Source organism: Mytilus edulis, chromosome 1 (assembly GCF_963676685.1).
Source record: "Mytilus edulis chromosome 1, xbMytEdul2.2, whole genome shotgun sequence".
Lineage (NCBI taxonomy): Eukaryota > Metazoa > Mollusca > Bivalvia > Mytilida > Mytilidae > Mytilus > Mytilus edulis.
This window is the reverse complement of record NC_092344.1, coordinates 27344633-27371522: the sequence shown is the minus strand read 5'-3', so window position 1 is coordinate 27371522 and position 26890 is coordinate 27344633. Positions and strand designations below refer to the sequence as shown.

Genomic DNA, 26890 nt, shown 5'->3' with positions numbered 1-26890 from the left:
ACGGAATTTTCTGATAATGAAAAGAAACTTTTGGCTCACGTTGGCGGAGGCCTTCAAATATAAATAAAAGTATCTCCTAAAAAAACAACAACTTCGCCGTAATAGTAAAATCGGAGCGAAATCGAAGAAAGGGCTGAAAAACTCCGCATTCGGCCGTGATTACCAGACACCACCAACTACATCAAGAATATTTCCAAAGGTGAGGTTTTTAGTTTGAGATTTGGCAAACATTCTTCAAATTGTATTTTTTTTCTTATTATCAATCTAGATTTTGTTTTACCAATTTGGATCAACAAACAAATAGTGAAAACGTACTATGCATTTGGCACCCACGATAAACAACCATTTTCATGTGTAACTGAGACCGGTTGAGTCATTATTTAATATAAAGCTACAAAGAGTTTGAATGATTAAATAATTTTTCGTTTCAAGTAAAAAATATATCCACTGAGAATATGTCAAAATTTGGAACAAAATATCGGTCCGGTTGCAGACGACTTTGAGAAATTGACCACCGCCGAAAACAACATTTTTGGCTTATCATCAACCGGAGATTTTTCTTATGACTTAACATGAAAATTGAACAATTTTTGCAAGTAAAATAATTTCCTATTTCAACCATAAATAGAATTAACAGAGAACATAACAAATAAAAAAAACAACAATAGTGATAATAAGTATGTCGTTTTACAATTTATTTGTTATGATGACAACGTAGTGCAGTGGAAACTCCGCTACCTTTTGTCCGGGCGTCCTACGTTCGAATCTCAATGAAACCATAGTATTTTTTTTACAATTTTTTTTTACTTGTATCATTTTATTTTCTTTCAAAAAAAAGAAAGAAAAGCAGAAAATGCTTTCGAGTCCATGATATAATAGCCAGCAATTTAGTCTGATTTCTAAACAAAGTTTGAGTCACTTCAATGGTATGCAACAGATTTTTATTGCATTATTTTATTTGAGCCTCATTCAATTTTTTTTGGCCTTTGGAATCATTTTTTCAATATGGAAATATGGATCAAAAGATCAATGAAGTATATGAAACTTATATCAAATAACTTGGGGGAACTTGATAAAATGGCTGCTATTTTTGTTCATCTGACTTCGATTTAACATGTATCCATATTGGTCAATTACCACCCCCCCCCCCCCAAATTAAGTTAAGGGAGTTGGGAAGGGGGGCTAGTGGAAAAACTATGTGAATTTTTATCCTACATTGAACTTTTGATGTCGTCCCGGGGAGAAGTTGAATAGAAGTCATTTGACGAAATAATATTACAGCCGATTTCATTGAGTGTGTAGCCAAAGGTAACAGTGGCGGATCCAGGGTCTGGGGGTTTGAACCCCCTTTTTTGGACGATCAATGCATTTGAAAAGAGGGCAGTACACCTGACCTAATAATGACTGAATGGTTCAGCTAACAAGCAAGCTTACCAAAGATATTACCTTTGCCTACACACTCAACGAAATCGGCTATAAAGGGAGTTCATATATAAATTGTAGATATAACATAGTTGTTTCAGACATACACGATATTTAAAGATAGATTTTCCGACCCTTGGATTTTAAAGTAAAAATGACAAAAATAAATATATTATGTATACATATATCATAGCATAATTAAACGTCACACAAATGCTTGGACGACCTGATGCGCAAGGTTTCATATAATATATATTTTTCTGTCTTATTACAGATATAGAATTGACATCCTGATTATGTAAACCATGGACACCACATAATGAAATTCATGGACGTTCGTATGCCTGTTTTCGTAAATGGTAGTTATTTTGTTAAACAAACATAATATATAGATATAGGAAGATGAGGTATGAGTGCCGCAATGAGACAACTCTCCATTCAAGTAACAATTTATTCAAGTAAACCATTATAGATCAAGGTACGGACTGTGACACGGATCATTGGCTCACAGCGAACAGCAAGCTATAAAGGACCCCAACAATTACTATTAAACTTAATACTTGATCACTTTTGTTTAAAAAAAAAATTCTCTCATTTTTAATTTGGCTCAGTATAAATTCGATATCAGCAGCATAACTGTTGTAGTCTTCGGTCACTTTTTTATCAATTGTAAATATAATTCAGAATGTGAAATACATGTCTGTAGCCGATGCCTCCTTACTATATATTTTACAAGATAATAGAATGTAGCCTTTTAAGGCTGTTTAATAGAGACAAATAATTTTGCAGTCGCTCATTATATATTGCACATATATTTCGATATCTATTTCAGGTATATCAATAAGGGGTTACAGTATTTACATTGATAAGAATGAAGAAACATAAGGAATGGTAAATATATACAACACTATTTTTTTATACAAATAAAACAAAACTGGTTGCAAGGGTCTTCTCGGCACAAGACCATATACAATAAGCACAAGTGTCCGTTGGATTGAAATGATTCGGCATTGAAGGTGATCTGCTATTGAAAAGATGAACAAAAATAATGATATAAGGGAAACTTAATGTTGGGTTATTGTCAATGAGAGCCACCATTCAAACATCACAATATTACAAGACTGTTACTTCTTGTTTAAATATATGCTGCATAAATATGCATCTCGTATGGCATACTAGACACTATAAAATTAGTCGTAAACAGAATATCACACCCGGTCTAAAAGAGGAACTATATTGCATTCTCCTTGTCCATCTGTTGAATATTCAAATTACCGCGACTGTATAATAGCATAACATTCTCGTCATTATACTTGTGTATAATTACATTTGATTTCTGTGTAATACCACATCTTCTTTTTTATATTAATCTGCTTCTGGTTTTTTTTTGCATTATGGTTCACAGGAAGATAAATAATACAACTAATAATAAAGGTTAAATTAGAGTAAACGATTTTTGATTAAATAATTCAAATAATTTCTCCTTCATTTTCATCTTAGGTAATGCTGTGAAGATGCCTACCCCACGAAATTTCAGTTGCATTATATGTATGAAAACGCATTTAAAAGAGACAAACCGACGAGCAATATTTAATTCTGGATTACGGAGCTATGTTGAGTCAATTTTAAAAAGACATGTGTATGAACATGACACAATTTGCTTGAAATGTAGAACAAGAATTCAACGAGAAATTAAGGCTAACAAATTAGTTAACAATGTGACTGTTGCAGAAAAAAATAAGAGCAATGAAAAAAACCAACCAAGCTCTGGAGGCGTCCTTAGTCCAAAAACCATACAACTTCCAATATGTTCTACCACAAAATCACACCGTATGTGTATTGTTTGTAAGAAGCAGAATTCAAATAGGCATAAACTTATTGTTGTTCCCAATGAAGCCAAGACACAAACATTTATAGACAAGGGCATCTTCATTTCCACGAACAGTAGGTGCTGTTCTGATCACCTTGGTGGTAAATACTTCAAGCAAGAGGCCCTGAAAGCATTAAAGCATACTTCTCCGTCGACATTCTTCAACCGTACGGATGTAAACAACTTGTTGGATAGAACCAGGTCAATGCTAAAAGATGTAGGAAAACTTAATTTCGATGTCCAGATAGCTATGTCAGATGACGACTTTGTTAATCTCACTGGACTCACCAAACAACAGTTTGACGTTGTCGCCACACATGTTACAGACTTGAGAAACTCTGAAGTACGCTCAATAAGAACATGTCTTGCTATTCTCCTTGTGAAATTACGCACTGGATTATCGAACACAATCTTAGGAACTCTCTTCAGCCTTAAGTCCTACAATATACGGCGAGCCGTACACTCAGCTCGAGAATCTCTAATTAAAAATTTTGTTCCATCATTTTTAGGATTTAACCATATGAGTCATTCCGTTTTTGCCCAGAGTCATACAACTCCAACTGCCAAAACATTGTTTACAGGAAACAATGAAGACACAGCTGTTCTGATCCTAGATGGGACATATATATACATACAGAAAAGTTCATACCACAAGTTCCAGAAGAAAACCTACAGTATGCACAAAAATCGACCTTTAGTCAAGCCCATGATTATAGTTGGATCTGATGGCTACATTTTGAGTGTATTGGGGCCATAGTATGCCAATGGCCACAACAACGATGCTTAAATTACCAAGCATTTATTTAAAACAAATGCTGAAGATATAAAGAATTGGATAAAGGACGATGACGTACTAGTAGTCGACAGAGGTTTCAGAGATGCTCAAGCTTTCCTTGAGAGTTTAAACTTGAAAGTAGAGATGCCTTGCTTCATTAAAAAGGGACAAAAACAACACACTACCGAGGAGGCAAATTCTTCACGACTTATAACAAAAGTTCGGTGGGTAGTTGAAAGCGCCAATGGACGCATTAAACAGTGGCGCTTTCTCGACAAAGTCGTTTCAAACCACTTTGTTCCATATATTGGAGATTTTGTCAGAATTGTTTCTGCATTTATTAATTGCTTCCGGGCTCCACTGATAAATGATTTTTGCAATGAAGAGATTGGCCAAACTATGCTGGATAAAGCACAGCTTGGTAACCAGGTACAGAAGTATGTTGAGGACAATAATTTAATTCGCAAAAAAGCTATTTATTCTGAAGTAAATGGCACAGAAAATGTTTTAGATTTTCCAAAACTTACTCTCCAACAAATCAGAGATATTACTATGGGAGTATATCAACTGAAGCAAGCTCCAAGATATACAGAAAGCTATCTCTCTGATGACAATTACATGCTCCAGACTTGCCGTGACCGTCCTAATCTACTACGAGTAAAACTAACATCCAGACAATCGTCCTCAAGAGTTTACAGTCTATGGATTGAATTTAGTGGAGATGAAGTCACTGGTTGGTATTGCACCTGTAAAGTTGGCGCCCGGGTGGTTGGTTGTTGTGCGCATATTGCATCGACAATGTGGTACCTTGGTTATAGCAGGTGGGAACTAGAGACACCAAGCACATGTAAATATGCAGATTCAATTTTGAATGCAAAAGATGTGCCACTTGAAACAGATTCCGATTCTGATAGTGATGTAAAGGCATAGAAATAGTGATTTTTTTTAACAGGGGGTGGGTTTTTTCATTGTTGTATTAACTAACGATTTTTTTTTCGGAGATCAGCATCCAATTAAAATTGTTCTTGTCTTGCAGAATTCTTTTAGATTTTAATGTTGAATATGTTTCCTTCTCGCTGATCGTACATACTCTACTGATAATTATCTGTTCACTAATTAAGAATAAGAATATGTTTGTACATATTTTTAGTCACATGTCAGATATATGAAAAAGAAGATATGATTGCCAATGAGGTTAGATCCACGTGAGTTTTAGTCATAGCTTAGGTATCAGTCTTTTTGCTCTTACTGAACATCGTTTGAATTGTTTTACATTGTCTTATCAGGGCCTTTTATAACTGACTATGCGATATGGGCTTTGCTCATTGTTGAAGGCCGTACGGTGACCTATAGTTGTTAATGTTTGTGTCATTTTGGTCTTTTGTGGATAGTTGTCTCATTGGCAATCATACCACATCTTTTTTATATACTCTACAAAAACAATATATAAATCTAAATAATGAACTACAATTATACTGAAATAGAAGATTTGGTACGCCTTGTCAGTAAATCTGGTTAAAGTTTTTCCTCCTTGGAGCTGCTTGACGTGTGATGCTGTGTGTCTTTAATAGACAATACTTTGGTCATTTTGGAGATTACCCTGTTTATGTGGTATTACGTACATATATACTATAAGGAACGTGGTTGATATATGATTATGCACTATGATAGGTTTATCTAATTACCTTCACATTTAATACAGACATCCGACAGTTTTTCATTCAGACCAACGGCGTACATTTTGTTGTCCATATTACACTATATCTTAAGATGCTTTTTACACAATACTTAACCTAGTAAGTTATACCTGTTTGGCGGTTTATACTCTATATTCAGATTGTTGTCTCTTTGACATGCACATTCCCTATTTCAATTTTATCTATATGAAGTCGTACTATTTACAAAGGCTGATTTTCATTGGTTCCACGAACATTCACAGAACATTGTGTAATTTTGTCAAAGAAAACTGCCTGTTATTTCATTGTTTATATAATTGTTTGATCATTGAATAAATCAATAGTGCCAGTAATGAATTCTGTTTTTTTACTTAACTGCTATTGTACACGGGCTTAACATAATAATTTTGATATAATGATGAGAAGGCCTTGAAGTTCATTATAACTTTGACTTTTTTGTAAAAAAAAATCGTAATACTTTATTATTTTTTGGTGATTTTTTTTTGGGGGGGGGGGGGGGGGTTGGAGTTTATTTGTTTAGTAAACACCAAGCTTCTTCCATCCATAGTTGGATAGTGATAAATCTACAAAATATTAATACCGTATAGATGACAAATTAACATAAGAAAAGTACAATATCAGCATAAATCATATAGAGGAAGGTCGTTGCTACGCAATGAATACGGTTGCTAGGTATTTTCTAAGCATTAAAAAGCTTACAAAATGTAAGTTATCTACAATTGTCATGTAATCACCTAACAATAGACATAGCAAACCTAGCTTTTGTTAACACATTAGGGGTTACATAAACCTTGAAGAGATATTAAAGGCTGTGGTTGCTTGGTATACAGTGCTGTTGCTAAGGGTCATTCTGATGGCTAAGATATGATAAATACTAGTATTTAATAATTCAGATGAATGAGACATTATAGTTTGATATTTCTATATATGTATTGTACAATAGTACATTTCTATTCATATAAAAAAGACACACTTTTTAATGAATATGGTTAAAAATAGCGCATAAATAGCAAAATTTAAATTGGTTGCTAGGCAACCAACAAATGATAATTACAAAAAAAAATTGTCATTTTTTAAAGCTTCTATATATAGTCTATTAAAATTATAAAATTCAATTCATTTGGAGAGGGGGCCAAAAATGGCCCTTATTGTACCTTGTCCTTTGGCAATAGGACTTAACTCAATATATAGATATATATTTTTAACCAAAACGCAATTTTTGTAACAAAGACAAACCACGACATTTGATCCATTCATTAAATGATCGAAGGACAAATGTGCATCACGGTTGTCTGTAATCACTAATTTATAAATATACAAATATGGTGTCAAATACCACTGTCTACTTGCAAAGTTTTTTTTATAGAAAACACTTACACTATGTTCAGGAAAGAATTTTGTAATAAAATTGTCAATATATATATATATATATATCAAACTCGTCTAAACATCAACTCAACAATGTTAGATCTGTAAATTTGCTTTCGCAAATTTTTTGTTCTTCCCTCACCGGGATTAGAACCCATGCTACTGAGATATCGTGACACCAAATCGCCTGCACTGTAGCCGTCCCGCTAGACCACACGACCACCTGGGCTTCATAAAAATGAAGCTTTCGGTAGCCGGGTGTTACCTTTCCACGTCAGTTTTAATCAGGCGTCGTACTACAGTACATGATATATAAGGCATGAAGATGTTATTCTTACAGATCAGCTAAATTATCTATAGTAAAGAATCCTACAAATTAATGTAAGATACAGTCACAGAAAATTATTATATTTATAATTACGTCTGAGTCAGTGACAACTCTACAAAAGATTTATCCAATGGATCACCAGCAGTGATGGTGATTCATGGCTGTGTACGTAATGTATATACAACTCGTCTAAACATCAACCCAACAATGTTAGATCTGTAAATTTGATTTCGCAAATTTTTTTGTTGTTCCCTCGCCGGGATTCGAACCCATGCTACTGAGATATCGTGACACCAAATCGACTGCAATGTAGCCGTCCCGCCAGACCACATGACCACCTGGACTTCATTCTGTTGTAGAGTTGTCACTGGCTCAGACGTACTTATATATATCGTGATTAGTTTTATTTGGCAATCGCCAATGGCAGTCAGCAGGGTTTAAGAACATCAGTTGTTCGACCTGTTAGTCAAATGCGTTTTGTTTAAATATACTTTTCTCTTTTTTGGTCTTTTGAAAAATGTTGTTTGTGCTGTATTTAGACCCTTCTACAACGAAATTTGTGTGACATGCACACGTATACAAATTGCGGTTTTTATCCAACGCAATGATAGATTTGAACGTAGTTTTCAATTTAAACTCGTTTATATATATATCATTCTTGCGTCAGAAACGCTTTTCTTGAAAACCTTTATCGGGGTTTTTGTTTCGCAACTTCATAGTAAATGTGGCAGTTTTTTCTATAAAATGAGTTCCTTTGGGAAAATTACATTGTGTATATTTACAGAAGTAACCTGAATATGACCTAGTTTTTAATTATTTTTCTTAATATCAGTTGACAACACCAGTAAGTCTACATAAGATAGAACATATTAAATAATAATTAGGGTTTTTAGCTACAAAATCTGTTTCAGAATCACTGCAGTATTTTTGACTGATCAATGCTATAAATAAAAGTATACGAAAAATTGATAATATTCATCAATGGAAGGTTTTCTTTTAACACGAATTCACAGTTCATATGTAATAGATATACGGTTTGTTTCCTTTCCCAAGACATCAACAATAATAATGTTTCCCAACATAAACAGACACTATATGTGTCACTATTTTATCTACGTGCTAATGTCAGATGTACGATTGCATTCCCTTGTACTTTGAATATTATCCTGATTATCTCATGGAAGGATATGTTCGTGGTTATTTTACAGAAACAATACACACAGTTATAACAACAAACCGGTTTTTTGTACTACACCTTCATGGATCATTTGGATTTAGATACTATTGTAAATGTCCCCCCTTAGTTTTTTTACAAGTATTTATATTATATTTATTTGAGAAGATTTTTAAAGTTAAAAATCATCAAAAAAAAATGTTTAAAATTGTCCTGAAAGGGCAATAACTCCTTAAGGGCTCAACTGACAATTTACGTCAAATAAACTTTATTGTAGATCTTACTTTGCTGAACACCTTTCTATTTCTTCAATAACATGAACGGTAATAACACAAATCTGCACAATGTCATAAAAATAACCAAATAGTGGCAGCAACATAACAATGGATTTTTCGGTCTGTCTGAAAATTTTATAGCTGATAGATCTCGAACATGTTTAACCCATGTAAGATTTGCTCTAAATGCTTTCGATTCTGAGATATAAGCCCAAAACTGCATTTGACCCCTATGTTCTATGTTTATTCATGGCGTCCATGTTTGTCAATGGATACAAGTTATCAACTAGATACCCTAAGGAACATGTAGTTAAAGGTTGAATATATTTTGCCCAGTAATTTTAGAGATGAAGATTTTTGAAATAGTATACGACGACAGACGACGACAAACGACGGACAACGACAGACGACGACAGACGACGGACGCCAAATAGAACAATAATACATGAGCAAGCAACATTCATTGAAATACAAAACGATAAACTAACAAAAATAATTCAACTGTGTCAAAGTGATTATCAAAGAAATTCTAGATTGTAAATGATTAAATGTTTGCCAGATAAACTAAATGTTTATATTTAAGATAAAAAAAGACTTACCTTATCGCTAATGTTAGTATCCAGTATGACATAATATTTAATTTATCCGAAAATCGATTTATAATTTTGATAAAACCTGAATTACCTGTGTCACAGATATTATTATCAAATACGTTATGTTTCTGTCATTCTATATCTCTTTCTTTAAATGCATCATCAGTCTTATAAACATTTAATCCACCATTTGTTTACGTGAGAAAAGACAAGTACCAAGTCATTATTATGACAGTTGTTATTCATTCGATTGATATGTTTGCGCTGATGATTTTGCCATTTGAGAAGGGCTTTTTTAATTGAATTTTTCTTGAAGTTCGGTATTTTTGTGATTTTAGTTTTAACATACAGACTATCGTTGTTCTGTTTAAATCAAGCAACTTATTATATCCAAGTAAAAATTGTTTGTCAAAGTGGTTTTTTTATGGATTTATCTTCTAATCTTGTTTGCTTTGAGTGTCACTGATGAGTCTTATGAGGACACACCACGGGTTTAGCGTACCAAATTATAAAACCGGTATATCAATTAATTACACATATTTTATCAGATTCCATGACCTTGAAATCAGTTGCAAATGTCATACAGGAAAATATGAAAAGGCAAGAAAATTTCAAGATTTTGAGATTTCAAATGTTCACTGATCACATCAGTACACATCAGGAATTACAAAAGTATTCAACAATATGATCATAGGATTTATATGTATAAAAACATAGCCAAGATGATGTTGTCTAAAAATAGAAACGGATCAGAATTCAACTGGTGTGAAACATATATATGTTGGGAAGAAAATTGAATCTCTGACTACCACGAATGTTTTAATTTTATAAAGGGCTTGTGAATTGAAAGATTTCTTTTTTTTTTAATGTTCACCTTTTGAATAATTAAACATTTTGGTTTGAATGAAAAACATTTTGCTTAAATGTATCAGTTTGAAGAAGTGTTATTTGCTCTTTTTATTTCTTTCTTATTTTACAAGAAAGAAAACTTATTTTCTTATACTTTTGTTATTAAGAAATACGTATTAGAATATTATAAATTAAATATGAGAATTTGAGTGAAATCTTTGAACTTGACTTTAGACATTTCTATTTTTTAGACAGTATGATAATTAAACGAAACATTCATCAACTCATTATCATCTGAAGGTAGTTTATATTACCAGAAAGGTATACTGCAGATTATGTAAATGAACTTCCTTTCAAAAACGTACACTGAATTTAAAGGAAGTTTGAAGAAGAAAAATGTACCTGAAAAATATCCATATAATATATGTGTGCTTGTTCTTATCAAGTTAAAATCATTAAATAAAAATTATAATGAACGGGTTCTCATATAACATTGTATTTAAACTTCGTTTAATTCACATTTTACCGATTAACATTATTTAAAGGAGTGCAATTTAAAAACATGAAAAAAGGAGAGAAATATAAATTTTCTGCCAGACGTGTTCGAAATACAGAAATTATTTAAACATTTGTGAGGATGAGATAACAGACGCAAATAGACACAAACTGTCGAATAAATCCCTGCCAGTGGTACAATGCTTTCAGTGACACACAACCGGTACTATGGATTACAACGACGGTTTAACAAAGCAGGATATACAATAACAAGAGGCTCTCAAGAGCATGAATCGCTGACCTGTTATTTTTCTGCTTTCATCTTTCATCAATGATTATTTTTGCTCTTCAGTATATATTAATGAGTAGGTTAAAAATGCCATTATTCCAAGGACAGCAATTTAAAAACTTTGAAAACAAGGAGAGAACTATGAATGTTCTGCCAGTAATAATTTAAACATGTTGAGGATGAACATAGACACAAACTGTCAAATAAAGCCCTGCCATTGGTACTCTGCTCGCAGTGACACACAATCAGTACTAAGACATAAAACGAAGGTTTAACAAAAAATGGAGGCATGATAAAAAGGAAGATTACATAAAATACAGACTTAAGGTTGATTTATGTCCTTGGACATTTCAAAAGAAAGAGAAAGAAACACGAAATGCCCATGAATATTCTACAGATATCTATATAACATATGAACGGTTAAATTTTAATTTGAGAACTCAGTTATCTTGTATCATCACCCCCTCTAGTACAAATTTATACCGAAAAAAGAAAAAGATGGTAAAATCAGAACTTTTTAACTAAGACATATTAGTTGTTATGTTCCTATGACGTAATTAGTATTCTGAAATTGCATTGATTTTGGTTAAAAAAAAGTTATGCACCGAGTTCTTACAAGCAGGATATTTATAACATTAAACATGTTTTATAGGACATGTTGTAGCAAAATATCGTTAGAATGTATTAAAACTAGTATAAATACAAATACATATACACGATAACTACCGTCCGAACGTCTGCGATACCGACACATAGTATACATAACGTATGATGTTTATAAAAATATACCAGTCAACAATAGAAACAATACAAGTTAAAAATGTTTCCATACATAATGAAATTGGTTATACTGTACCAAGGTAATCAAGTGCCCAATTGGTCTGATATTTAAATAACAAATAACTAAGACAAATACGCGAAACAAAATCATTTTTTCATCCGAAAATTCAAAAATAGATATTACAAGTTTAAAGTTTAAACTTTGTCTGCTACACTTTGTTAGTGCCTTTGCAGATATTTGAGTACTTAATTTCCATCTTCATAGTTGAGGAGCGACTTTTTCATTATTTTCCGCAAAATCTCGCTGACTCTTGTGTTCTATGTTAAACACGGTATTTACTAACATTCCAATTTGTCGGATTATTTTATTCATATGCATTTGCTTTTCAATAGATGTTTTTCATAGGATACGTTTTGTCTATTTATTATATATTATGATAAATTGGAGTTCAAACTTGTTTATCGTTTTATCTGATGACAAGTATATAATTCAATTGATTATAGACACAATAATGGACAAATTTGAAAACATGACGATATTTTGAACAAATGTTTCTGCGACCAAACAAAAACTGTTACTGATACGCCAACTTCTAAACAGATACGTCCCTTGATTGAGTAGCTTTCGATAAACGTCGAAATATTATTAATATACAGTTACAGTTTCTTTTTTGCAAATTGTTAGGTTAGATTAAAAAAACATGACATCAAATGCCCTGTTTTGTCAGAAAAGAGGTACTTTTACATGTTTTTATTTTTAAATTTAATGAGTGTGATCGTGTTTTCTATAATCTTTGCTTGATCAGAAGTCTAATTTCGTTTTATTCATAATTCTTGGTCAATGTGTAGTGGATAGAATCATATCTTATTATTATGCGACTTACATTTTTAAATTCAAAGCTCAATTTGAACTCATAGTTATGCATGACGTGGACAGAAAAATATTTGGTATTCATACACTTTCAATATCCAGATCAAGTTTGATTGATATTTTTTTCATTTCATGCCCAACCTGCGATAGTAGAGGGACATTGTGTTTTCTTGTTGGTTTGTTCGTTCGTCCGTCTGTCCCGCTTCAGTTTAAAATGTTTGGTCAAGGTAGTTATTGATGAAGTTTAAGTCCAATTAACTTGAAAATTATTACATATGTTCCCTATGATATGATCTTTATAACGGAAATGCCAAATTAGATTGTTGACCTCAATTTCACGGTCCACTAAACACAAAAAATGGAATAGTGCGAGTTTCAGGATAAAGTTTATGGTTAAAGTTACAGGGTATTTTTTTATCAAGTTGAAGTTAAATCTAAAAACATGATAGTGCGAGAGGGGCTTCCGTGTACTATGGACACATTCTTGTTCCTACTTTTTTGAAGATCTTTATTACAATTGAGTTAGGTAAAGAATTAAAGGGTTAAAAGATATCGCTCTCGCTTGTTGGTTATCAGTTATGTTAATATGACGTGCTTCTTTAGCTTCGCAAACAAACCCATGCTCTCAATCTCAAAAAAAAGTTTGCACATACGTATATTTACTACTGCAGAAAAATGAATTTTATCAAATTGGCATGCATTTAATGTATTTCAACTGAAACCACTTTCAAACTCTTAAATGATGCACACTTTGTTAGATATACTAATCTGCATTAGTTGGAATACTAAGTACGTGCAGCAATATCCCGTCATCTCACACAGCCATTGCTTTATCCAAAACCAAATTGTCGGTATGCTCATCAAGCCATGGAAAAAACAAATTGAGTCAAATAATGCCAAAGAATTCAAATGAAGCTGGCCTTTCCTACAGATACACCAACCATTGTAGAAAAGCTGCCGTTGGCACTTGGCTAAAAAGCGTCGGGGTCGATGATTAAACTATCATGTCATTAACGGGTCATAGAAGCATTAAATCGTAAGAAAGCTACGTTGCTGGACCAAAAGCGTGTCCGTTCAGCAACTTTACAGGATGTAGCTTCCGCAAGTACTTTCAATTGCAATGAATCCGTGTAAAAGGGCCCTCTAGTCCAAATAATTATGACGTCTTGGAAGGTTAATTTAATTTTTTGCGTCAAATGACGCCTTCTGCGTCGATGTAAGGCGTCAACGAAAAAAAAACCAATAGCCTTTCAAGACGTTATAATTATTTGGACTAGGGCCCCTCCTGCCAAGTCGCGAATGTCAGTAAAACTTTATTAAGGCATCCTCCATTATATATGAATATATTAACTAATGCTACAATAACCGGCGGAACATTTACGATTAATGTTAAAGTAAAGAAAGACGTACACAATGCGTCCACCGCCATTGACAATTGATCAGTCATAGTCATGACTTGTACAAATAAACTCATCATAGATACCAGGGGTAAAATTTTATATTTACTCAATTCAACACGGAATTGCTGACTACTGGGCTGGTGATACCCTCTGGGAAATAAATCTCCACCAGCAGTGGCATCGACCAGTGGCTGTAAGTAAAATTATCATAGATACCAGGATTAAAATTTTATATTTACGCCAGACGCGCGTTTCGTCTATAAAAGACTCATCAGTGACGCTCGAATCAAAAAATGTTTAAAAGACCAAATAAAGTACGTAGTTGAAGAGCATTGAGGACCAAAAAATTCTAAAAGTTTTGCCAAATACAGCTAAGGTAATCTATTCCAGAGTAGGACAACAAATTAAAAGTTTTGTAAACAGTACAGACTGTGTGTGTCAGAAACTGATCTCAAAGGAAAAGACGTTCAATTATAACTGTTCTGTTATATTGTGACACAAATATTGTTCTTGTTTATAAATTTATTAATTCCTGTTTTAATTTTGAATTTAAGAATTACTACTTTGCGAAATTAAACTGGTTCGAACTATTTCGATAAAAAAACTGATAGGGAGGTTCATTGAAGGGCCTACACAAACACTTATACACATGGAACATAGAAATTACCGTTATTGTCCTAATCAGAATCGAAATAATTGATGCTCGCTATCGCTCGGGCAAAAATAATCACGAATATAATGCCTGTTTAAACTACATTATGATATGACATGCTTCTTTTGCTTTGTGAATAAAACCCATGCTCTAAATCCAATAAAATGTGTTTGCACATTCGTATATTGACTAATGCAGAATAGTGTATTTTGTCGAATAAGCATGCATTTGAAATATTTTATTAACTTAAAACACTTCCAAACTCTTAAATGATGCAAATGTTGTTACTAATTCATTTAAAATGAATGCAATGTGTTGCATTTCGAAACTGACATATTTGACCTAGATACGACAACCATTCTTGCTGGCTGTTCAAAACTCCTCCCTCTGAAAAATCACATTGCCAGCCGTTTGTTGTTTACAATTAAAGAAAGGCAGATTCATGGAAGAGCCTACACAAACTCTCTACACTTATACACATCATACATAGGCATTACCTTAATTGTCCTAACCAGAATCGAAATAATTGATGCAAACTATACTGCATTCGTGTTATTTTAGCCCCAACTATCGCTCGGGATAAAATAATCACGAATATAATGTCTACTGATGTTAAAACTATAATAAAGTATAGATTGCATCAATTATTTCTTAATTCAGATGTATTGAATTCATATATACTGACTTCATATATATTGAATTCATATATACTGAATTCATATATATTACTGAATTCATATATATTACTGAATTCATATATATTACTGAATTCATATATAGTACTGAATTCATATATAGTACTGAATTCATATATAGTATTGAATTCATATATTTGGCGACGAATGGAGGGATTGATGGCACATTATGCTTTTTTTTTAAAAGATCACGTCTATTTATTTTAAATCTATTCTACCCATCCCCCTATGCGTCTTTTCCGTTGTTCCCGAATAATAATCAAATCGTAGCATCCCTACCTCTAAAATGTGTTTTTATAAATTAATTAATTACCTGCGAAGTTGCAATTTAGTCTCACATATCTACAACATTAATCTTTTACTTGATATGGTGATTTTTATTAAGTTATCAGATTCTTGATTTTTTTTAGAAAAAAAAACTCTCGGCTGAGGGGAAGTTAAAAAAAAATGTGTTTTAACTTTAACTTCATTGAACTGGGATTTCCAATATATATAGTTTGTATACCTCTTCTTAATACAAAATGTACTACTTCTTTCTTTCTGGAAACGTCATATTAGATACAATGCAAAGGTAACAAAAACATTTCAGAAACAACATGTCGTATCGTTTTCCTGCACTTGTAGTCAGTATGCAATCAACTTTAGAGAATTATAAAACAGTTGTATCATAAATTTACTGAATCAGCACATCAAATGATAAAGATAATAATTTTTCAATTTTCTTCTGGATACTATCGTTTCATTTTAATAACCTTCTGTCGAAGTTTTGTCAAAATTTGGTAGAAATCCAGGATATTTTACTACTGCAGTCATGAAAATTATAAAAACTTAAATCAATGAGTGAATGTAATGATAACATTCAGAAAAACGAAGTCCATTTATAAGTAAAATACGGAGACACGGGATTTTTTGTTTACAATAATGTACTTCTGGATACTATCTTATGATCATAAACAAGCTTCTTTCCAAGTATGGAAGAAATCCATTGTAGTTTAAGAAAGTAACGAACTATTCGAAAGAATCGCTATCTCGTTTTAACGACAAAAGTCGCAGGTACGACAAAATATGAAATAAAAATATCTGTCTTCTCTATACTCATGTACCTTAGCATCTAAGAAAAATAACTCAACTACAACCTTAACTTATCTTTTTAGGGGGCACTAACAGTCATAACATGGGGCCCCGCCTAAAGTCATGATTCAGTGATTCTCTATATAATCTTTCTTACTTTTTGTCTATGTAAGGTAAAAGAAAAAAGGGCAAAGACCTCTGACCCCCCCCCCCCCCCCCCCCCCAACACACACTCATTTTGGTCAGCTGCTTTAAATAAGTAAAATTAATATGACATCTTGCAAAGCATCACAGAAAAAAATTAAAATAGCCTTGCAAGGCGTCATAATTATTTTGACTACATGACTACTATGCAATAGTGACATGCCAAAAATGGATTGTTTTCAATATGTGGTAAAGAAAAATGTTTTTGATTAGCCTTGAAAAAAAGTTTCTTTGGGTCATGTAAACAACATTTTTCTCAGAAATACAATCGTCTCACGGCAATGTTCGTCTAACTCACAAAACCCACTATATTAAAGTTAAAATCTGAAATGACAGAATTTAATAAACAGTTTATTTGAGAATAATTAGATTTCAAATGAGACCATTTAATCGATCAAATTCTATTAAGCTGCTGTCAAAACACACAGGGAAAAACATTAAAAAGGGCGCTTTAATGGTATATAGAATAAAGGCTAGATTTTTCCTAGGGCATTGTTAGATATTGTGTTAAGAAACATACAGCTATCTTATTTCTAAAGATATCTATAATTTCTGTAATAGGATCATCAAAGGAGATGCGGTGTGTACGTCAATGCAACAGCAATCAAATTAACACAGTTGGTAAAAAGATAAACGTAAATACCCTACAAAAACGGTCAGAGTCTTCAAAAGCTCTGAAAACATTAAAAGTCATTATTACAAATTCTTGAAAAATTCTTGAAATAAAAAAATACACTCAGATAGCTTTAGGATACAGGACAATCCCTGACGATTTTAGTACAGTCACATGAACAGACGACCGGGTGAAGTAGGTCTAAAACTATATTTTAGATCGCTAAATTTCTGTTAATTCAAGAGCAGTGGATTAACAAACGGCGTTATATAGTCATTCTTCCCCAATGCCATATTTTCCCCGGGGGGGAGGGGGGGGGGGGGTTGCGTGATCCAATTTTTCCCATGGGAAATGTTGGATGATAGACATATTTCCCCCGCGGAAATTTGACAATACGTATACAAAAAGTCACTTTTCCCCATGCCAATCTTTCCTCCATAGTTCAAATTTCACCATGTATATAAGTCTGAAATTTAGAAGTGTTAGAATTAGATTTTTATGCTGACAACTTTTTGTACATTTACGTTTACACAAATCTGTCTACATGTCCACTTGTCTATATATTTTTTCACCACCCATTTTATGAGTCCGATAGTCCGTCTTCATTTTCACCAGTCTGTCTATCTGTCTACTATTCTGTATACATGTTCACCAGTCTGTATACATGTTTACCAGTCTGTTTACGTGTGCAGCAGTCTGCCTTCATGTCTACTAGTCTGTGTATGTGTCCACTTGTCTGTCTACAGGTCTACCAGTCGGTCTTATTGTCAATCAAACAATGACTACATGGTCATCAGTCTATTTACATGTTCAGCAGTCTGTCATCAGGTTTACCCGTCTGTAATTGAGTTTTGTTTTGTTGTTTTATCTGATTGTCAGAATCTACCAAGGGTTCACAAATAAGAATAGATGTGATCCCCACATCCGAATGTGCTTCATTTCTATATATATTAACAACGAAATCATAGGTGTTTCAATTTAGACTTGTTGATATTTATTTCGTTTGGGCTTGTATAATTTTTTCCCTCCGGTTTATATTATCCGTTAATCCTAATTTTTAACTTTTTAAAATTCAAGAGTCTATCCTAAAGGTAAATTAAATGGCCTTCCAAATACCTTTCGATCCCTAACATCACTGACGAGACATTAACTGTCGAAACCCGGATATCGCGTATAAAATTTACCTTTTGTTATGAGTTACCATCTTTGCAACAAATTTATTGTTTTCTACTCCGTATTAAATTAATATAGAGATCCATTGTTTTTCAACTTGTGATCAATTTATTTGGCAATCGCCAATTGCAGCCAGCAGGGTTTAAGAACATCAGTTGTTCGACCTGCTAGCTATAAATATAGTCAAAAGTAAAATCACAAAAATACTGAACTCAGAGGAGAATCCAATCGAAAATTCCATAATCACATGGCAAAATCAAATGACAAAACACATCAAAAATCGAATGGACAAGAACTGTCATATTCCTGACTTGGTACAGGCATTTTCAAATGTAGAAAATGGTGGATTAAACCTGGTTTTAAAGCGCTAAACCTCTCACAAATGTGTTTTGCTATAATATATATTTTCAGTTTTTTTGGTCTTTTGGAAAATGTTATTTGTGCTGTATTTACACTACTGGACGAAAAAACAACTGTCCATACCAGTAACAGTCATTGTACGACTGTTTTAGTCTGTAAAAGACCAGTAATGACTGTCAAATCTGTCATATTTCGTTGCAACAGTTTATTTATGTCTGTCCCAACTTTTCTACGGGTTGTGAAAGTCAAAAAATGCTACCATCAGTCATTTCAGAACTGTTGCAGTGGTTTACGGTGTTGTCACAGTCAAAATCTATTTATTACAGTCTTTCTAATAGTTGTGGCAGTTGCATAATGTCCGTCCCAACCTTTTCATAGTTGAGACAGTTAAAATTTGTTTGTGTCAACTATTCAGACGTTGATGCAGTCAAAAAATGTTTGTCACAACGTTTTTAGAGTTGGGACAGTCGTTAAATGTTTGTTACAACTTTCTAAGGGTTGGCACAGTCATTAAATGTTTATAACAACTTATAAAAGGTTGACACAGTCGTTAAATGTTTAAAACAAACACTTCATAGGTTGATACAGTCGGTAAATGTTTTAATACAAATATTTTAGCGTAACGGTAGTCGGCCATCAGTGTAAAAAAATCACGTCTCACCCGGCTCTTAAGATTTGATTTTTTTGTGAAATAGTCTTTACCTATACTATTATCGTCTATTGTGCGATTGTAAACTTGTTTTGCTGTTTATTCATTTATTTTGCGATCGTTGTTTGTCTTTTGTCGTTTTCTATTTATTGCCGTAGCATTGTCCGTTCATTTTTGACAGTCATGTGCGTTTGACTTTAAATAATCCTTCTGATATCCTTACTTTTTATTTTATAATATCTGTTTTATAACATTTTCGTTCATAACTGGTTTTAAAAACCAGCAGCTTTCGTTTAAAATAGAGTTTTAATATTATTGCAGAAGAATAAGAAGATGACAATGAATGCATTCAAATTTATACTTAAAAAAGTTTTGATAAATTCTGCGCAATAGAAAAATGTACAAGGGTGTACTTGAAATAAATTTAAAGATTATGACTCAGTTACCAATATTGTACAGCATAATAAAACAGTTTTAATTCGAATTTCACCAAGAAGGACATTTCCGATGATTAAAAAAATAATTAGCAAAATCTGTCAAGTTTCATTAAAAACGGAAAACAATTCTTCACCGTAAACGATTTACCTTCTTTAATTTTTTGTCGGCAAAAAACCTTGGACCTCAGGTCGGCAAACTATATTTTTACACAGGTAACTACAGATGTTAGACCACATGTTCAATAATCTTAGCTGGAAATTACAATCGGTGAGTAGAAATTATCAATATTTTATAGCATGTCTATCGAATAATCATGGATTCATAATTTTGAAGGGAAAATGTGCACATTTGTCGGCTTACAGACCTTACAATTTGTTCCCATTGGCGGATCAAAAGGGGGGGGGGGGGGGGGAGAGGGTTCGAACCCATTCCTTTTTTTTGGCCGCTCAATGCATTTGAATGGGGACATATATTTGGACCCCCACTATTTTGTCCTGGGTTGGACCTCCCCCCCCTTTTTAAAATGTCTGGATCCGCCACTGATCCTACGGAATCTATGTATTTAGATACTCCGATAGGCTATAGCTATGAATCAATGTTCTATATTAACACACTCGTGCAAAGTTGCATATTCCAGGGAAAATATAGGCTTTGAGCTTCAATGTTAAAGTTGAGCATCATAATAAATCATTGAAAGTCATAAAGGACACCGTTCCCCTCCCCCTATTATCATGTGTGAACAGTATGCCATTTATTACCTTAATTATTTTGCATACATCACCCTGAGTGGAATACAGAAAAGGTTACTCTATATCTTCCCCTTTTTTGTGGGAAAAGTTTGGTTGATTATATAGGGAATCACTCAAGCATGACTGGATCTGTGCCCCTAAGGGCAGTCAGCAACCCTGTCCCTTATGAAAAGTTCTGGATGTGCCACTGACCTATACATCATGTATCGTACATATTGAATGTTAAAGTATTGCTAACTCGGGTCATAAATTTGCATGAAATACTTGTCACTGGACATTTTATAACAAACAACCAACCGATCTTTACATGTACGTATCCATAAAAATGTGTTTCTTATCATGCTTATGCTGGATTACTAGTATCGTCTTGGTACCTGTTTTGACGCGGACCAGAAATGACGCACCCATTTAGATTTGGGTTTTATATTTCTAAACAAAAGCTGTGACGTCATCGATAATTACTATTCAGAACATGATGGTCAAGGTCATATGACTACAACATAGATGCCTCAAACTCTGTCCAGAAATGTTATTATTGCTTGAATTAGTAAAGATAATGCAATTTCCGCCATTTTATTAAGGTCAAAAACAGTCTACCCTTCCCAGAATGATTATCAGTCCTAAATCCACTTTGGCCGGCAAAAGTATGTAAGCACATGCTGCCCCAGTTTGTGTTTTTCAAATCATATGACTGTCATGTGACATGGTTTTACATTTAAGCGGGAATCACTGTAGAACAAATGATCGTCGCTTATATAATTTTCTATTGTTTATCGATTTTTTTCATTCATTGTACGAAGTATACATTGATAAATGTTTTAATGCCAATGTTGTTTTATGAATGCAATTACTTCTTATTTTCAAGTTTATGAAATATATATGTCACTTTGATAAATTTTGAACAATTTTATATAAAATTTGAAATAAAATATAGGTTACAATTAAATTAATGAAAAAAATTGTGTTGCTATCAACATGATCATAAAAGTGACTGTAAATGTCAAAATTTGTTATTAAAATTAAATTTGCTGAATAGTGTTAACTTTAAATTATCCGGATTGAAGCAATTTTTCGAACATCAGGTACACTGCAAGTGGTTTTTACTGGTTTGTTTATAGTGCGTCATTACTGGTACCCATCATAAGTTGACAGTCCGTTTGTAATGTTAGCAAACATGATTTTTATTGCTTTTACTGTTTCAAAAATCAACTGTTTAATGATTGAAATACATTAACAAGTGATCAATCTTTCATTCTATTCCGTGTTTCTTTTTCTTTTAAATGGTAGATTAAATGCAGAGACAAACACAACGTTAGGTGCGTCATTACTGGTTCCTCGGGGATATTTCCCTGATTTTGCTTTATCAGCTGATAGTTTTCGTTCAATAAGGAATGCATTGTGATGTCACAATTTCCATAAAAAAAACATGCATAGTACAAAAACATATGATTTGATCATAAAATGTTATGAAAACTATTAACTTTAAGATTAAATAGTGACTTATTTAGCAAGTGTCCACTTTCATTTAGATTTTAAATAATTCTCAAATCATGGACAACAAAACATTAATATATATTTTTGATAATACATGATAGCAGGCATTGAAAGTGAATAGGTATTTCAGAAATGGTTTAAAATAGCATTAATCATCAAAATAAAACAATATTATTAAATTAATGTTCCTGAAACAAGGCACAGAGTCATAAACAGTTGCCATTTAAACACTGTTGATTAAACAAATTGTGCTAATTCAATTAGTAATTGTTTTATCATGTACTGCATTGTTTAAAAAGCAAATATTAAAAGAGCAAGGCTAGCATCATAATTTTCTTCTTTTTAGATTTAACATAGAATTTATATTAAATCACTATAATTTGTTAATACTTTGAACCTAAACTATATATTTTCATGTGAAATTTTTATATAAATTGTGCCCTGTTAGCATTGTTTTTAAAAATTCATTTGTGCAATACATGTAATGTAACTTACAAGTAGTAACATTCAATGGTCTTTTTATTATTCCCACAATTATTAAGCACCTTCTAATCATGAGTCATACTTTTTGACACGCATTCAATTGTGTTTTGGTTACTTTATTGTTGCCTAACTGTTGGGTTGATGCATCATTGATATATCCCACACCTCCTTTGATTATGTGCATTCACAAACGATTGCTGATTTTTTGCATTTTCTACATAATCATGATAATTATTTTATGTTAAAATTCAATATGTCAGGAAAACATAACAAAACAATCTATCTGTCATGTCTGTATGCATTTTTTTTATGTTAACATGGTATAAACCTTTTTAAAGTATTTTATGAAGCTCAACATATTTAAAAAAAAATAAACAAATAAAATATTTGTATTTACTGAATATGACCATGCAAATGTGACATTAAAATAGGTAATAATCAGGATGTTAACACTGGATATCTGATAGGACATTAATAAGAAATTATTATATACATGATGTAGCTAATATACAAATTAAGACACAATAGTTTATTGCCCTGGGGATGATATTTAATCTGTCATTGGTATAATGATATAATTTTATGATAATCTTCACAAATTATCATGATTAAAATTTTGATAACTTTTTCAAAACAAATTATAATTTTGAATAATATGAAACAGCAGGATATACTATTATTTTGGATATAAAAATTCAAATTTTAAAAGTAATTTGAATATTGATTTATTAAAATAAAATTGGGTAAATCACTAAATGACTAAATTAAATAAACAAAAAAGTGTTGTCTGAGCTGCAAAGCATTATTTAATGCAAGCTGTAGTAAGAAATGAATAAGTAAAAAGTATTCAGGGTAACACAAAAGATGTAAAAAATATTAAACTCAAGGATTTAAAACATTAACTGGGATGGTTAAGTCTTGGAACAATATATTTACATCACAAAGGTTTATTCATTATATGCACTGGACAAAGGTAAAGTCAATATTATCTAGTGCATGTATATAGTAACAGTGCAAAGTTGTTTATTTATTTTATTTTTTCATTCCTTAAACTTTTCTTTGTCATGTTTGTAGTATCAATATATTTCATATTAAATTATAAACATAATTAAAATGAACAAAAGAAATAACCTGTTGTGTTTTAAAGAATTGATGAATTAAAGTATGGTGTGAGCCTCAATAAGACAGTAACCCTTCAATAAAAGTACACAATCACACTTAAAAAATCATTAATGCAGGAAAAAAAGACAACACTATAAAGAATTTAGACCCCCTTAACAGATTTATTTTTCTTGTTAATAGTGACTTGAAAATAGAATTGTATTAGTGCTAGAATTTTTCAGTCAATGAGTGCCATAGTTTTAGGTAAATACAGTTATTGTAATTAACTTTCTTATTATTGCACAATGTATATACATGTACATGTAGTATTATATATATTTATTATTAGTTAAACATTTACTGTACTTGAGTCTTAATGTATATTTTATTTTGTAGAATCATACTGAATATGTATTGGTTTGACCATGATTCCCACTTAGAATATGATGCCTGCTAGTACATGTGCACTTTGATGCATAGGAAACATGTGCACTTTGATGCATAGGAAATGTAGACGTCACTGAGTCGCTCTCATAGCTGCAAATTGTGAAACAATGGATTAATTCATTATTTTATACTAGTTATCTATTGTTTTTGAAATAAAGAATAGGGCTTGCAGCATTATTCAATGATGAGGATGTGATGTTCTGATTAAATTGAACAAGAAGAAAATTGTGCCTTGTACAAATAGGAAACTTAATATATTGTATTAAAGGAGGACCACATTACTGGAGGTCTAAATACCTGGGATTATCATCAATCATGATCAATTGTGAATTTGGAATAACAAAATTCCATAGTTGTAGTGCATATTAATACTGCAATCATACATGTACATTGTTTCTGAGTTCCATGAATACCCAGGATAATTATTCATTTGAAATAGCAATTTGGAATAATGAAAATTCATAGTTTCAGTGAATACTACTAACATGACTAATAATAGTGCATCATATCTGAATTCATGAATACTTTTAATTAGTGGATTTATTATAATAACAATATCATGAATATGGATAATGTGAATTTCTAGCTTCAGTGAAATTTACAAAACAGTACATGTATATCACATCTGAAGTTTATGTTGGCATTGCAATTGTTAACTACCACCAGCGTGTCCAGGGTGTGTAAAAAGATCTTAACCAACTATGAGGGTCTCGTGCAGTCTGTGTCAATTGTTTAGTGTCAAATGACTGCTTGCTGTACTTAAATTATTAAAGTCTGAATTTGAATTAAATAAATATCTTAATTAGCATGATTAGTGGCCAAGTATTTGAAACAAATAAACCATGCATGTACTTTAAAGTATAATTTTATTATTCCACCTGCAACAAAAGTTGAAGTACATGCATGCAAGAAATTGGTATTACAATCTGACTACAACGTACCGTTTTGTATTTGAGCTTCACCAGATAAATTTTAGAAGCTGAAAGGCCTGGGTACTTCCTTATGTTATGACATTTCTGTTAGTGACTTGTCCCTTGCACGTAACCTAGTTTGCATGGTACACTACACATTGCTACATCAAGCTACATGAACATGTAACTGTTTGGAAAAAAATATTACTGTTTGAACAGTCACAGTGGAATACACTCTAAGTCTTACATGTATAACATGGATTAATTTTAGGTAAACCCATTTATATATATACATGTAGGTATCTTGAAAGGTTTACATTGTATGTCTCATTGTCTGTCAGGCAAGGTTGGCCTGATCCTGACTTCATTTCATGGATCAGTGATTAAGGTTACTTCAGTTACATGTAATTTGTCAAGTTTGTTTCTCACACATGTTAAATACTACAAGCAGTAGGAAAAGTAGGTCAATTATATATATTTGGTGTATGAAATGAGTGCGGTGAAAAATGTCTTAATTGCAAGACTTACATCGGACTTTGACCTCAATGAAAATATCATGGTTCATTGAACAATGCTTAGTTTTTGTTGTTTGATCTATTTCCAAATGTTTCTCAGATGCTACAGTATTATAAACTACATGTACATGCATGACATGTATAGGATCACTATTTTTGGCATATTATTGGATATATATTCATAAGGTGTACAAGTTTGATTGGCAGGCTTTACATCTGACCATGACCTCATTTCATGTTTCATTGGGCAATGTTTAATTTTCATGGTTTGGATGTTAAGAATGGTAAGTCTATTCCACAGACAGTATAAATCACTAAATTTTGTGTATGGGATGTCAGTTTGTAGGGTGTACATCATCTGTCTGGCATGGTTAATTTTACTGTGACTTAAATTCTTTTTCAAAGGTTATTTATAATGGAAAGTTTGTGTGATACCTGTACATGTACAATGTTCTAAAACCTTCATACATGTAGGAAAAGCAAGATTATACACATGTAGCTGCTTTTTGATAACAAAAGTCTGACAACTACATTATTAACAATTGTTATAATTCATTTGATAATACTAGGTATTGTATAACATGAATACTGTATGATAACCAGAATAAGGAGATGTGGTATGAATTTCAATAAGACGACCATCAATCGTAAGCCAAGTGATGTAATTGTTAGTAACTGTACATCCTTCAACAATGAGCAAAATCAGTTCTGCATAAGCTAGTGTGATGATGAAAAACCTATAACAGGCCTAGCCATATTGGATGATGTAACACAATGTAAACAAGTTTAGATGAGAAACCCAAGTTTGATTTTTATACCATGTACACAAAAGCAACATTGATACACCAATGATGACAAATATATTGTGTTTAACCAAAGACTTGTACTTTAAATAGGTGATTTTCTGCCCTTATTCATGTTTTTTTCTACAAATCCATTCTATCTGCTTATGAATAAATGCCTTCTAAATATATGACCCAAGATGTTAAGCAACATTTCCCCATTGTTTTCCATAAACACAATAAGCATTACAAAGTCATACATGTATAATGCACTAATAGTGAGCTGTTTGTTGTAATTTAATTATAATATTTATGTTTGGAAGCATATTTTTGGGGTTTTAATTTGCTATTGTCCAGTAGCAAATAT

The 26890-nt window shown here is 32.3% G+C and overlaps 1 protein-coding gene and 1 long non-coding RNA gene across 2 annotated transcripts; both read left to right on the top strand.

Moving 5' to 3' along the window:
* Window positions 1-2928: 2928 nt before the first annotated feature.
* Window positions 2929-5086, top strand: LOC139528727 (uncharacterized). Its single transcript, XM_071324866.1, has one exon. The coding sequence runs from the start codon at window positions 2937-2939 to the stop codon at window positions 4047-4049; it is 1113 nt and encodes a 370-aa protein (XP_071180967.1). The 5' UTR covers window positions 2929-2936; the 3' UTR covers window positions 4050-5086.
* Window positions 5087-19674: 14588 nt separating this feature from the next.
* LOC139528875 (uncharacterized) lies at window positions 19675-25121 on the top strand. The gene is made up of 2 exons (XR_011665714.1): window positions 19675-20308; window positions 24265-25121. It is a non-coding gene; the product is annotated as an uncharacterized lncRNA (long non-coding RNA).
* The last annotated feature ends 1769 nt before the right edge of the window (window positions 25122-26890 follow it).

Excerpts from the sequence above, each read along its gene's own strand:
- LOC139528727 (XM_071324866.1), top strand. The coding sequence starts at position 2,937 with ATGCCTACCCCACGAAATTTCAGTTGCATTATATGTATGAAAACGCAT.